This window comes from Ptiloglossa arizonensis, chromosome 1 (genome assembly GCF_051014685.1).
Source record: "Ptiloglossa arizonensis isolate GNS036 chromosome 1, iyPtiAriz1_principal, whole genome shotgun sequence".
Classification (NCBI taxonomy): Eukaryota; Metazoa; Arthropoda; class Insecta; order Hymenoptera; family Colletidae; genus Ptiloglossa; species Ptiloglossa arizonensis.
Genome location: NC_135048.1, coordinates 32,626,541 through 32,642,136, shown reverse-complemented (window position 1 = coordinate 32,642,136; position 15,596 = coordinate 32,626,541). Strand labels below are relative to the sequence as shown.

The window sequence follows — 15,596 nt, the reverse complement described above, 5'->3', positions numbered from 1 at the left end:
ATGTTATTCCATTTAAAATAAATTGTAACTCCTCTGGAGAGGAAATTTGTATAAATTGAATTAGATTCATTTATAGTACTTGCAGAAAAATATTCTCATCTATGATTCAGGTCATCCGACGTGAAGGTGTTGGTTAATAACATAATAGATCAATTTAAAGGTTGGTCAAACGATTGTAAGTAAAGAAAGTAAAGTAAATTATAATCTGAAAATACTTGGGGGTAGCTCAGGGTCCAGAAGTTTTCTCAGGTTGAACAAAATAGTAAAAGTGATTCTCTAGCGTCTGCAAACATGACTGTAGTACTTTCGAGGATCACCTAATATAATCTGAAAATACTTGGGGGTAGTTCAGGGTCCAGAAGTTTTCTCAGGTTGAACGAAATATTGAAAATGATTCTCTAACGTCTGCAAAGATGATCACCCAATGTAATCTGAAAATACTTGGGGGTAGTTCAGGGTCCAGAAATTTTCTCAGGTTGAACAAAATATTAAAAATGATTCTCTAGAGTCTGCAAACATGACCGTAGTACTTTCGAGGATCACCCAAATTGGGAATCACTGTACTAGAGCGCTCGTGGAGCGATCGAAATGGAACGACCTCGGACAGAGTCGTTTTTCGAGCGAAGCTGATAGACCAACACGGTTTGTTGGTCGTTAAATGTCTCTTTGAGTGTTTCGGCGAGCAAACAGGGTGGAAAAGGATCTAAGCTTCGACGCCCGTGCGCACTTTTCAATTTTAATAACACCGACGCTATCGACACTCGGCCTTGGCCACTGAAACCTTGCCGCTGGATCGTTCGCGCGACAGATAATAGATTCGCATTGCGATGACGAGATGATCATTTCGGATTCACCATCCGCGTAGATGATTTTCTAAATACACAACACCTTTGCGTCTAAAAAGAATCTTTGTCCACGCGTGATCTACTTCTTTCTTTCAGAACAGGTCAACTCGTCAACTTCTACGATGGTAAATTAGATTTCTTTCGAAACCAATCGAGTAATTTATCACAGATTCGTAGGAACGACCGTATTGAACAATTGATCTAATCAACAGAAGCGGGACCAGCAAAAATTCCAACCTCCGCGATCCACCGAGTTTAAAAATAAATCGTTGCACAACGAACGAACAAGACGTCTCGAACAATAATTGCCGCTCGCTACTCGGGAGCATTTGTTACATAAATGGTGGTTCGCGGAGCGGTGAAGATGTTTTCCATAAAAATTATGAAAAATACCGTGCACCGAAGGTTGGCGGCGTTAAACATGCCCGACGATCCGCTCGAAAAGGCGTCGTTACAAATTTTTCTTCTTCTTCTTCTTCTTCTTCTTTTTTTTCTCTTTACGCCTCGCGTCGTAAACATTCCATTCCGTTTCTCATGCATCGTCATCGGTTTTGCGCAGGATCCAGATGGCGCGTGAAGAAACTTACGTACAAGATTAGGAAGTATCCGCAAAATTTGCCCCAACACAAAGTCGACAGCGAGCTGAGCAAAGCGTTCAAAGTGTGGTCCGACTACACCGACCTCGTCTTCGTACAAAAGAAATCGGGCCAGGTGAGTCGAACAACAATGAAGCTGTTTTCTTGGAAATTGTCAGGAATGGTGACAGAGAATCCTTTCAAAGTGACTCTTTTGTGATGTCGCGTCTTTCAGAGACGACGCAGTGCTCGATTCCCTAGAAACAAATACAATTTCAGTCGATTGTCAGCGTGTCGTGGAAAATTTTAGAACCGAACGCGATACTATGTTTAGGTTCACATCGAGATCAAGTTCGAGAAAGGAGAACACGGTGACGGTGATCCCTTCGATGGACCTGGAGGCACCCTGGCTCACGCTTACTTCCCCGTTTACGGTGGCGATGCCCATTTCGACGATGACGAACAATGGACCATCGACAGCACCAGCGGTACCAATCTCTTCCAGGTCGCTGCACACGAGTTTGGCCATTCCCTCGGTTTGAGCCATAGCGACGTCAAGAGGGCCCTAATGGCGCCCTTCTATCGCGGCTACAATTCCTACTTCCGGTTGGACGACGACGATGTTCAGGGTATTCAGGTGAATTCCGAGAAAAGTATTCTAGCCTGTCTTTAAATCCCTCTTGTATCAACATTCTCCTTGTGAATGGCAGGATTCTAGTAACTTAAATTTTAAAAGTAAGATATACTAAAAGTGGTACACTTCGTCGCTAGGAGAAAGATAATTACTCACGGGAAGACATTCAAAGAGATAATTAAGAAAAGAGCAGTTACTTTTAAAATGCAAAAAGTCTCGATGGAATAGGTCATTTTTGTGATTTGGGCGCAGGCTTTGTACGGAAAGAAGTCGGTAAACACTGGTGGAATTCCACCTGGACCGAAATTCGGAACAACTACTTCACTGCCCAGCGAAGAGGACTCGGAACTCTGCACGGATCCGAAGGTCGACACAATGTTCAATTCCGCGGAGGGGCATATGTATGTCTTCAAAGGTGCGTATTTGTAGCAATTTCTGCGAAGAAACGTAAGAAATGGATCGAAACGTTCGGAGATATATGATCGTGAAGAACAATAGTCAAGTTTTACCTTCTAAGTACTTAATTCGTCTTTAGGTGATCGTTACTGGAGATTGACTGCGGACGGTGTAGCGATCGGCTATCCGAAACTCATCTCGCACTCGTGGAAAGGTCTGCCAGGAAACATAGACGCTGCCTTTACCTACAAAAATGGAAAGACTTACTTCTTCAAGGTACGAATCTTATACAGTACAATTTCTCGACTCGTTCTCGTTAACTTCATTTCTCGAGCTATGAAAAGTACCATGTACAAATGCAACGAACGAAACTGTGATCTATACAGAAACAGTTGTGCCATTCATAGCGCAAATATAAATTAAAAATATAAATTATGAAACAGTCTACAATAACAACGATTACGCTTGCAATTGCTTTCTCAACGCTTCGAGGATCAGTCCCAGAATTAGTTCGCATTACTCGATTAACGATGATACTTTTCCAACTTAATCTTTGATCAACATTGTAATCGCAACACGCTTACAGCAGATTGCTCGTGGATATTTACCGATACGGTTTATTGTATTCCATAAGTTACAAATGTTTCGTTGACGGTCCATTGATTTTATTTCCATTTACGTGCGAACGAGTATTTTTCTGTAGAGAAAAGTAATTCATTTCTTCGTCGTAGGGTTCGAAATATTGGAGATACGTGGGCAAGAGGATGGACGGGGATTATCCGAAGGAAATCAGCGAAGGTTTCACAGGAATTCCGGACAATATCGACACCGTGACCGTGTGGACAGGAAACGGCAAGATCTACTTCTACAAGGGCACCAAATTCTGGAGGTTCGATCCTGCGCAGAAACCACCGGTGAAGAACACGTATCCTAAGTTGACCTCGAACTGGGAAGGCATCCCGGATAATCTCGATGCCTCGATCGTTTACCGTGGTTACACGTACTTCTTCAAGGGCGATGCTTATTATCGATTCAACGACAGGACGTTCTCCGTAAGTGTTTTATCTTACCAATAAAACGTTGACGAGTCCACGTTCGACGATTCACTCTCAGTATTTACAGAGATTACTAGTCTTGTTCTTCTCTGTCCACTTCTTGGCAGGGTACGTTATGGGCTGAAATCATTACCAATATTTGTATATCTCTTCTGTACGAATCTATGATTGATTTAATAATTTTATACATCTCAAAATCTACCGTAACGATAATATTTCAGATAAACAGACCTTTGATGTTGTATACGGGATGTTAGACTAACCCTGTTAAAAAGTAGAATTAAGATACATTTTATGAATCGAATTTATTACAGAAAAGTTTGAAAATAAATTTACTTACCCTTGATGGAACGATCATTTTTCAGATGGACGTTGCTGATCCAGCGTTCCCGAGATCGACAGCTTATTGGTGGTTTGGGTGCAGATCCGCCAACAAAGGAACATTAGGTAACGTTCAATGGCTACGCGAAAATCCTGAAGACACCTTCCCGCATGCTGGCATTCTGGAAACTGTCGACGGTGACTATCAGGACGATTATGACAGAAACGGTGACGTAGGAGACATCATCTTAGACGCAGGTACTAAATCTTCACTCGAGTCAAAGCAAATCTTACCTCGCCCTAGGAAAGTTTCAGCATCCACTTCTTTGAGATTGAAATAATGACGTAGGACAACTGTGATAAATTTAGATACATAGATAGGAATGTCTGGAAATAATATGCAGTGGCATTTGATAATTTTTGGACAATTACCTCCCTAGCTCTGCTTCGAAGAAGGTGATTCAACAAATATAATAATACCATGATTATCCCCTACCCATTCCACAAAGCAGAATTAAAGTGTTAACTGTCCAAAGGGTTTTGCGTACCACTATGAATTTGCATAATAAGGAAATTGTTATTTACTGTAGCGTACTAGATAATATGACTTGCATTTCAATGTTGCTACTTGAACAAGCAGATGAATAGAAACACAGTGATTTTTGTAACAGTGGATAGCTGAAACTTTGTACTTATTCCACCTCTGTACAGGCATCTGAAGTGGAAATAAGTGAACTATAAATGCATTAAAAAAGGCGAGGATACAGTATTTGATGACTCGAACACCTGGCTACTATATACCTAGGGCTTTCTCCATCGAAGAAATTTGTGCATGCAATGAAGTACAACATTTGAAGTTGTTCTCTTACTCTACTTAGATTTAATATTATTTCTTAAAAATAAACAGAGGGCAAGCAATATTTTTAAATACAATGTTAGAATATAGAAATTCAAAGTAAGGCAGATAACAAAGTTAAAAAGACGACAATAATTTTATTTACAATACTTCCATGGTCAAAAAATTCACGTTATCACAAAATACGTATTTCAATCGCAATGTAACGCAATCGTTTATATTTCATATTTTCAAAGTAAACTATAAGTCGTATCTCAACATTCATAGCGAATTCATAGTTACGAAGCAAATTAAAATTCATTATAGCACGACCTTACGATTAGTTCGACGTTAAGACATGTTGTTTGCACAAATTTTTTTGGTGAGTACAAATATTTAAAACGCGGTAGTCAAATTTGGATGACACATGGTGGTGGTGGTAACATTAAGGTTGAACAGTAATTGAAATAGAATCGATCGAGTATTATCATATTTTCGACATCACGGCGCGCACGTATCATTCGGTTAATTTGCTAACTAGTACGTAAAATTGCTTCCATACGTCGCCATTCCTATGTTTCTGTTCATTCCTCGTTGAATTATATTGTGCAAATCGGCAGTAATACTAAATAACACGAATCAAACTTGATTATTCAATCGTTACTAATAGACGTAAAAAAATTCGTTGTCGCTTTACAAAATTCGCTCGCTCCAACATTGCTAAATCGTGTTTTTAAACAAAAGACATAATTGCTTTTAAAATAAATATCAGGGTACATGTAAAATAACACAAGTATTTGACAAATGATATAAAAAACAAAAGATTGTCAAATACACAATGTAATGTAAAATTCCATTTCAATTCAAAATACTTTTTAAATAGGTAGATTTTATTAGTATCATTAACAAAAACGTAATTTTTACATCCTAAAAAAAAGCTGTTACTGTTATATTCCTGCCAATATGCAAAATTAGCATTTCATTTATGATTTTGATCCAGTAATTGCTTCTAGGATGACTTCCTCTGAGTTTGATATCTGAAATTAAATGAGACCCATAAAAATTTTAATTTTACTTGATTAAATTATCGAATTTGAATTAGATGAATATTTGATATTTATACGGACCGGGTGAGGTCTGTCGTAACACCGGAAGTCCTCCTAGGGTAACGATAAGTCCGAGTGTGATCATCCTCCCCGCAATTCCTGACTTTCGCGCAAAGTCTTCGAACGTGAATGTTATTCCGCAAATATTAGATTTGCACGTGTCTCGTAGCCCAGAGTATTTACTAGCCAGGCGGCAAATGAAGTTTTACATATCCGATAAAAAGATCAACAAAAAAAAAAAAAAAAATAGTTACTCTTATTCGAAAACACCGAACACGAGAAGGGGATAACCCTGAAATACATCAGTCACCGTCGCCGGGCCCAGTTTGCTGAAAAACAGTAAATATTACAATGTTAAGCTTTCCCTGTTTCTCACCTATCTTTATTTATGTTATTTTTCGTGCCGCTTGTTCACGAAATCGCATTTGACTACAAACTTCTTTTAATTTTGCGTATTCTTTTCTTACTTGTATTCTTTTTTTCTCTGTCCTTGTCTTCTGTCTTCTGGCTGTTCCATGTCCTGTACATCCTCACCAATGTGAACAGATCAGCTCCTCAGTGTTACCATTTCTAACATTCGTTCACGGGAAGGTATCGTCGCTATTCTCATTCGACACGGATTCCGTTGTTGCACGTCTCTTTCTAGTTAACACTCTTCGTTTAGCAGCACTGTTCGCCTAAAAATGCAAAAAACATAATACTATTTTGCGCTATCTTTTATGGTATAAAATTATCAAGAGACTCAAATTTTTTGCTTATTAACCGCTGCAAATAACGTCGCGAGCAAAATGGTATTTTACGTATATAAATGTAATATTAGGCTGGTCCAAGATCTGAGAGCCACATCGTTTCTCCCGTTCTGTTATCGTTATCGCACTTGAAAAATATTGGTTAATATTACGATACACGCGTTAAAATCTGTAGCTTTGCTTTTTAACAAGAAACGCACGACGGGAGATAAACGATAACGAGCTTCACTCGTGGACCTACTTTGGATGCACTACTTTATTGCATAAATATACATACACTGAAATTTTTGCACGAATTTTCACATACACGCGTGATGGATGTATCACAGCACGAAACGCGCAGAAACGTGTGCGTAACATGCACGCGTACACGCACGTATCTTTACGCGAGTGTGAAACAGAAGAGGTGCATGGTAAAACTGTACGGAAAACGGTTACGTTGTTTGGAACTTAATCTACCGTAGGACAGTGTCTCTCTCTTTCTCTCTCTCCTTCCCTGTCCCTCCTCCAACCAAAATAAACAGAACCGACCTTCTCCGCGTCCTGTTTCTTTCTCTCGTTTCTTTGCACTCCCTTCGATTGTTTTCTTTCATTCGAGACTTCTTTTCTACCCATTTCCATCTTCACGTGCACGTACTTTTGTTTACTACTCTTACACAGGGTTTACATGCACGAATATTCTACTCTCAGTCCTAATGATTTTCGTTTCACGTGGAATTATTTGGTAAGAGGGCATGTTGTATCCTCGGTCTCCCTTTGCACCCACTCTATTTTTCGGGTGGTCTCATTTGGTAAGGTTTATGTGGAATCTGCTGGGAATTTAGGAATTTTCCTCTGAACTGTACTTTGATACAATATTTCCGTAACTTTGTATTCTTGTAGCTTTTTCCTCTTTGAAAAGCATTATATGTATAATGTAAATCATATAAAGCTTCAGTAGAGATTATCCAGAACAAGTTAGAGATAGCGAAAAAATTGTTCTTTTATAGTATTTTAACTTATAATAATTGCAGCGAGTCTGAATGCACGAAGGAAGAATTTTATCGCCATCCTTAATACTGTTCATGACAATAATTTGTGGTTCACCTTGTGTATTTTAGTCACAAAAGGTTTCTGTGCAATCAAAAATGAAGATTCTGTCGTTTTATTTTGAAACGTTATTGCATTTACAAGCATCATGTTTTATTACTTTCAGAGAGTTTTAACGTTGATGAATTTACAACTAACAATGGATGATATTTACGAAAATATTTAAAGTAAAACATACAGGAAAAACTTACCACGAATTTTTTCGTGAGTTCCAAGTGCCTTAGATATTCTTTTTCCATTAGTATTTTCTTTATTTTAGACGTAATATTTACTTTCAAGTTTAATTCTCTTTGGCGCACATTTTCTATTTTGAATCTTTCCAACACGAATTCAAGTACATGTGTTAATACCGATGGTTTATTCATTTTTAAGGTAGATATATCGATCAATTTATTTGAACTAATCTTCAGTGAGAATATAAAGAAAAAATATAACGGTTTGTATTGAGAAATTGCTCAATTTTTCCGAAGCAAATCAAAAGGCATAAAAATCTTACGAGCCACTGTAAGATTATGTATTACAAATTATACACATTTATCCGAACGAAACGCACTGTCAATGTTGGCATGGCGGGAAAGTGATAATATAATATGAAATTGACAGATTTCGAAACAAACACGGTCGACGAGAATTGCGTCTTTACGCGCAGTCACTAAGAATCGCGGTTTCATTAACTCGGAAAAAAACTCGCTTTTTCCAGAGGACAACACTCTACACTCGGGATCGCGCGGGTTTGGGAAAAAGTGAACGAACGAGAATGAAAAACTTGTTCGTTCGAGGAATCGTTGAGTCGTAAACTCGGGTTAGAAGGCAGCAAAATGGAACAACAAATTTTCAAGGGAAAAAATATCTTATAAAACGAGATTACGAGGCAGGTTCACGAAGCAGACCTTACGGGAAAACTGATCCAAAGCAAAGTAAATAAGTTCCAAACAACAACAAGCCTGCAATTTGTAACCTACGTGTCACCTCTGTTGTTTCACGCGCGAAACTGTACAAGCGCGACCGACGCAGTGAACCATCCAATCAGCGACGATTCTCTTAGCTATCATAGGCTCTTTCCTACGATTTTTTATACAATTCGACAGGCGAGACGGACGAGCAGCTAGTCACGTCTTCCAATCAGGATGCAGACTCAGCGGCGGGAAGCGTTTTCAATTCGTCGTCGAAATGGCGGTACTTTTCGCTCAGTCTGATGACTGTAATCGTCACTAGAATAATCGCCACCACGTAAGGAAACTTTTTGACGGAGATTATTGAGCGATGGAATCATCGATGAAAGGAAGTCCACTAGGAACGTTTAAACTGTATTTTTAAACAGGGAAAACGTGGCTTTAAATGTGCCGAGCACGAAGAGGAAAAACAGTGCCAAAACGGCAATGTGCTAATTTATGCTCACGCATCGTGGGCGTTAATTCTTTCAGGGTGAATAAACACGTTTAAACGAAAGTTAGTTCGTTACCCTAATCTCTCGTGAAACAATCATTCCAGTTGAAGCAACGTTGGGTGAATATCGTTTGAAAAATTTTGCTTCATCGTAGCTGTAAGTGTTTTGCAGCATGTCTTGCGAGGTGCGCTTTGTGCAACTATTTTGAGTTTCTATATTAATTAATAAATTCGACGTATCTTACAAGACATCCTGTATATATGTAAAGTATACAAGTATATGTAAAATATGTTTATACATAATGTTATAAGTCGCATGCAATAATGTGTCACCTCAAACCTTTTACACTGCCTATTTATTCTTTATTCGTACATCATGGTTTGTACAGACATTAATGTCGAAGGCACTTATTTTGCTCATTAATGCGAGACATAAGTTTCAACGAGAACTATGATTTGTTGGGACATGACAAATAGCGAATAAAGAAAACGGTCAATTGGTTTTTTGACTGACAGTATTATGAGTATTATAGAGTTTTCATTATTTCTTATGTAATATATATGCTTCTCAGAATGTAAAGAAGCACAAAGGGCTATGAAAATATCCTGGAGTCCAAAACTTGATGTCAGTGGCATTAAAAGTTGTTCAAACGTATGGAAATCTATAGTACTCATGATAGTGACTGCACTAAAAAGTATTTATCTTCCGTACAAGTGCCTTAAAATGTTTTCAAAATGTTGTAATAAAGTGCAGCCTTTTTGTATAAGTATCTACAGTTTGTTATCACAATTTATTAGTTAAATGTAACTGCTATAACTATCCCCTTTACTTTTGTTTGCACTGACAATCTTTTACTTACAAATTCTTACGTTAGACATATTGTTTTCTATTTTCTTCGTTAAGCTTCTTTTCATTCTTATAATGCGTTTTATTATATAGTAGGACATTATAATAAATAATGTTATTAATAGTTATATATTAATTTCCGATGACAATGTTACGAAATGTGAGATTTAACATAGTATGCGAGAACGTTAGTTTTTATTATTTTGAAAATAAAATAATTACTTGTATTATGCCTTGAAACCAAAATGACATTAAAAGCAATAATGTATAGTGTATGTTGTATGTACTACACGAATGTATGTATACTATGAATTACAGACACTGGGAGACACATCTCTCTTTCGTATACTACTTCAAATTTGTCTTAAGAATAAAGGAAAATGATTAAAAAACTTTTAAATGCTGTAGTAAAGACGTGAATAGTATTTACAATTCATAGTATACATATATCTTTGTAGAAACATTAATGACATTACTATATATTTCTTTATATTTTAAGAAACGTCTCCATAAGTTTGTTATAAATAAACGAGTACTTAAGAATTAACTAGTATTTAAGAACGGACGAAGCACAAAAAGCCTTGTACAGTTTTCTAATGATTGTTAAATAAATTGTTAAAAAAAAAATACCTACAACACATGCAAAGTTTTATATAATCATTATTTGAAATTTTGAACTTTACACGTAAATAGAGCATATCATTAACGCAATGCAATGTACAAGGCCTTTATTTGCATTAGATCTTCTATCAGGGCAATAAAATGATTCATATTGAAACTTGCCACATTGTGCTATGCCCTGATATTGTACATACAGTATCAATAAAACATATATCTTCATTTTAAGTAACACTTATTTTAAAGATTCAGTAGACATCCGATCGATACCAAATTATTTTTATTTCTTAATATTTTACATGGTAAAATTGAAATTTTAATAAAAGGATATATTATATAAAATTATTTATATAAAATGCACATTGTACCGTTACTAAAATTTTCCTTTCTTTTCAATCTGGATTAAACTGTTATCTAAACTAATTTTATACGATAAAAGTTTAGAATACTTTTTTAATAATTTCCTCCAAAATTGGACGATATCCGACATCTTCAAATTATTCCATATAAAATCTCTTCCACGATCTGCAATTTTCTTGCATAACTTGTCGTTACTCTTTGCAAATTGTATTAACTCCCTAGACACATAAAAACATACTAAAGATACCAGACTTTGTAGCAGAATATTGTTACTCACGATTAAAAATAGATATCTTACTCTAATACTGTTTGATTAGCATCCTTAGGAACAGGTATGTAATGAACCCAAGGTACCATCGCGTCGTAGTAAAATTCGGTCCACTCGTCTCCAACATGAAACACTAAAGATCGACACAAAAACAAGTGCTTGTGTCTAAACGATGCTGCAACACCTCGATAGTTAAATAAATATTTATATTTGCAATGAGATTCGAAAGGAACTTCGGCAGCTGGAGATGCATACAATGTATCCTATAATAAAATACAAAATTATACTACTATGCGATTGTACAAACATACGAAAATAAAAAATAATTATTACTTCGTCGGATTTCCATGCTTGATTTTTTGTATATCGAGCATCTACTAAATTCGGTTTATTCCGACTCAACAGTATCAAATTATCGCGTTCCGAACTCGTTCTAGAGCCTCGGAAAAATCCTTTATCTATTTTTTCTTCCCACGGTGTGCTCTTGCTAGCTTTATCTAAAGATATACGATGTTCATCCCATCTTCCAAGACCACGGGGGTATAAAGAAATTGCAGGGCCACCTTCCCAAAACGCCCACGCTGGATATGTAATATCATAATATTGTGGCGTCTATAAATATATTTTGAGACACTCGAAATCGTCGATTAATACATAGAATAAATTTACAAAATACAATGGTTTTAAATAAATACAAAGAATAAATTGTATTGTACTTAAATTATTTATTAATATTTTACTAACCTTACTAAAGGAGAAAATGGGCAACGGACCGCCAAAATATTTACTCGATTGGGGATAATCTCGAGTATTTACAACTAAATCCATATCCGGTAAGTCAGGAGCAAGTTTTAGAAGGAAGTGCTCTATACCGGCACATCTCGATGGAAACAAACAATCCTTTTGTCTGTATACTTTTTTTTGTACTATTTGATAAAATGTTCCTCTACGAGAAGTATAACAAAAAATTTCAACAAATATATCGCAAAACTTAAACATATTTCATACCTATTTTTCACAGTATTCACTAGATCCCTGTTTATACCTTTCTCTTTAAAAGAATTTAAGTCGGATATAATAATATCCTTAAAACAGCCATTGTTTGAATTATTACATGGCTTGTAATTTTTATTTGCTTCATAAATTGCATGATAATATTGACTATATTGTTCGTTCAAAACTATAAAAAAAAAATGTGTAAATAATATTGCACCAAAATGTTTAAAAATTATACATAATTACCTTTCTTGTACATATAAACATCTTTTTCTCCATTACAATGTTCCACATTGTCGACGGAACAATGTTGTTCTTCACAGCGACCTAGGCAGATAGCAAGTACAAACAAAATGTGGCTTAATATTAGCATATTTTTCAAGAAATAGCTGCATGACAAATTTTAACAAACTACAAACAGGACTATGGATTCTTATATAGAAGCAACTGATGAAAACTATTTAATAGCGATATAGAGGTTATATTCAAAGTACACAGCGCTTGCAGCGGTAAAATGCCTAGGTTCGTAACGAAACAGTTCTCTTAAAAACTTACGCATTTTTTGGTAGATGGAAGAACATCCTCTATCCTACAGTGTCATAAAAACTAAAATTTTCAAACGTCATTATATAACAGATGATAAATTCCATGTGTCAAATATCTTCATGGAACAGAGCTACTTTTTCGATCTATAGATAATTGTTATTACCCGTGAAAATAAATGTTTAAAAAAAAAATACGAAAAATATTGTACACAAAAGTCACTGTAAAGTCAATAAATATCGCCTTGATAACTGATAAAAACAGCATTATCAACGACAATCTAAGAATATTGTCAAAGTTATAGCTACTCTGACAGATCGATCAAATTACTAAGTTCCACTTATTCACAGATTCCTAGTCCGTAATACGTATGTTATATTCTAAGGAGGAAAAAATCGAACAATATTTGGAACTTTTGTGTCCCTTTCTTTGACTCACAATTCAGGATCAGTTTAAAGAAATGGATGCAACGAAGGGAAAGAGAGGAAGCTTTTCGTGCTACTCGAAATTAACTTATCGAAATGCATCGGAGTTACATTCATATTCTTACGTTTCGTTAAAATATTCAGACTTTCGAACGTGTTACAAAAATGTTCTACGTTACAATCTCGTATTTCTTCGTAAATGTTAAGTAACTATTCTAAGTTCGCAGCCGATTAGCTCGGTACCACCCGCGACGAAGAACTATCGTTCGTCGCGAGTGATACCGATTACCAGGTCTCACCACGTGGAGGTTGCTGCGAGCGGAGACCCGGAGAGAGATAGATGGAATCAAAGTTCCATCGATCTCCCTCGACGCGCAATACAAACGAAGTTACCAAACCGAGGAGATGGAAGGAATCGAAGTTCCTTCCATCTCCTGGTTTAGTTCTGCCGAGCAATTACATTATGGAAAAATTAGGCAAAATTGGGAAAGACGCGACGCGTACCGTGCAGTTGGTCCTACTAGGTCGATCCCGTTTCCCCTCAGTGGGCCCGATTCTCAAGGATATGCGCGACGCCGTCCACTCCTCTAGAGGAGTGCCCCGTTTCTCCCAACTCCGCAGCCAGGAGCCACGCAGAGCGTGGACCTGACTCACGGAGGATAACGAAGAGAGGGTCTTATGATGGATCAAGGGCTTCCGCAGGGACCGGTGCGAACACCTGCCCCTGTGTTCGCAGCATATACTCTCTCAAAGCGGACGCACCAGAAGAGACGGCGATCGAGCGTTCGGTCCACCTCCACGGCCGGTCACTTGCTTATGCAACAAGCAGAGGTGGCCGGACTGAGATACGAGCAAGCGAGCAAAAAGAAGCTAAAGATTGGATAATTGCTCGGCAGATCACAGATATTCGTACATGGTGGCCTTAAAACTAACTTAGTCTATACTTAGAATTAACAGTCCCGCGGAGGAAGCAATACATCAGTCCTCTTCGCTCTTCGTTCTTCGTTTTCCGATACATCTACCTAAAGGAGCTGAATCAATAAATGTTAAACAAAGAAAATAAGTTAGTCCTAAGAGGAACCTAAGAGAAACCTAAAGTCGAGGCATGATAGAAAATAGAAATGAAATTGGTTAGTGAGAAAAAAAAACATGGAAAAACAAGTAGAAATTAAAATCAGAGAACAAATAACATGAATTAAACAAAGAAAAAATTAAAAAAAAGAGGAAGGATTGAGAGAGTGGTCGCCAGTACTGACCACCGCCTACCGGCGGCCAGTACCGGTTACCAAGGTGGGGGGTCCCCCTTCCATAAACCTAAAACGAAGAGATCCGTCCACCTCGGAGGCTCCAGGAACAATGAAATTTTAAACAACCGGGGGCTCCTTATATACCCACCACAAGGTCACTTACCGTTACTTCGATTGTCTTTGTTCGAACAAACCGAATATTTCAAGAAATTTATGGCTTTTAAGCCATTATTTATACTAGGACATTGTTAATAATTGTTTGAACTATGGTCCTACGACGGTTGTTAATAATTATGATAAATAAATATCGAGATATTGCGAAATCTGCGCAGACAAACGGTTTCTGTGAATGTTTTTTTATTTCCGCGATTGTTACTAACATTTATGCATGTTCCGAATATTAATCGAACAGTGTGCATCTTATTTATGCATTACAAGTGATTAAGTAACTTATAGAAAATGATTTTGATCGAGATTCGAAGTAAAAACGTGTTTCGTAATGTTTTAAAGCATGGAAAGTAATAATTGTCTATTTGGTAAATTAATTTAACATTTGTTTAATTATTATAATGTACACAATACGCGTAGACGTTGCTCTTTTTATTTAAAAGAACCGAAATTCAATTAATTACTTTTCTAGATCGAAAAATCATCGTGATGTACATTTGTAAATCGATAATCGATATGTTTAGCCTTGACAATGTCGGTTGGAGTTCAATGAAAAATTCCATCGCGAACGAAGAATAGTTGAACAAAATGATATTTTAAGCCATTATTTATACTAGGACATTGTTAATAATTATTTAAACTATGGTCCTACGACGGTTGTTAATAATTATGATGAATAAACATCAATATATTGCGAAATTTGCGAAAGGAAACGGTTTCGGCGAATGTTTGTTCATTTCCGCGATTGTTATCAACATTTACGCATTTTCCCAATATTAATCGAAGTATGTGCATCCTATTTATGCATTACACATGATTAAGTAACTTATACAAAATGATTTTGATCGAGATTCGAAGTAAAAAGTGTTTCGTAAAGTTTTAAAGTATGGAAAGTAATAATTGTCTATTTGGTACATTAATTTAACATTTATTTAATTCTTATAATTTGCACAATACGTGTAGAAGTTGTATTTTTTACTTAAAAGTGCCAAAATTCAATTAATTACTTTTCTAGATTGAAAAATCATTGTGATGAACATTTGTAAATCGATAATCGATATGTTTAGCCTTGACAATGTCGGTTGGAGCTCAATGAAAAATTCCATCGCGAACAAAGAATATTTCAACAGAAT

The 15,596-nt window shown here is 36.5% G+C and overlaps 2 protein-coding genes and 1 long non-coding RNA gene across 6 annotated transcripts in view; 1 reads left to right on the top strand and 2 right to left on the bottom strand.

Moving 5' to 3' along the window:
• Positions 1-10,474, top strand: part of LOC143154784 (matrix metalloproteinase-14-like) — a 57,424-nt gene extending 46,950 nt beyond the window's left edge. The window contains exons 4-10 of one of the 4 annotated variants that reach the window (XM_076326769.1): positions 1,405-1,556; positions 1,755-2,057; positions 2,307-2,469; positions 2,590-2,726; positions 3,182-3,502; positions 3,871-3,952; positions 8,694-10,474. In XM_076326769.1, the coding sequence (XP_076182884.1) occupies positions 1,405-1,556; positions 1,755-2,057; positions 2,307-2,469; positions 2,590-2,726; positions 3,182-3,502; positions 3,871-3,952; positions 8,694-8,839 (1,304 nt within the window). In that variant the 3' untranslated portion in view covers positions 8,840-10,474. Of the gene's footprint in view, positions 1-1,404; positions 1,557-1,754; positions 2,058-2,306; positions 2,470-2,589; positions 2,727-3,181; positions 3,503-3,870; positions 4,085-8,305 lie in introns of all 4 variants that reach the window. The other 3 variants (XM_076326751.1, XM_076326778.1, XM_076326759.1) reach the window with 3 other exon arrangements.
• On the bottom strand, positions 5,447-6,093 carry LOC143154810 (uncharacterized). Its single transcript, XR_012994258.1, has 2 exons — positions 5,789-6,093; positions 5,447-5,698 (listed from the first exon to the last, which is right to left on the bottom strand). It is a non-coding gene; the product is annotated as an uncharacterized LOC143154810 (long non-coding RNA).
• Positions 10,475-10,719: 245 nt separating the features above from the next.
• LOC143154803 (O-glucosyltransferase rumi homolog) lies at positions 10,720-12,755 on the bottom strand. The gene is made up of 6 exons (XM_076326793.1): positions 12,327-12,755; positions 12,093-12,264; positions 11,829-12,030; positions 11,418-11,696; positions 11,115-11,347; positions 10,720-11,034 (listed from the first exon to the last, which is right to left on the bottom strand). Exons 1-6 carry the CDS (start codon positions 12,451-12,453, stop codon positions 10,830-10,832), a joined length of 1,218 nt encoding a protein of 405 aa, XP_076182908.1. The 5' UTR covers positions 12,454-12,755; the 3' UTR covers positions 10,720-10,829.
• Between the last annotated feature and the right edge of the window lie 2,841 nt (positions 12,756-15,596).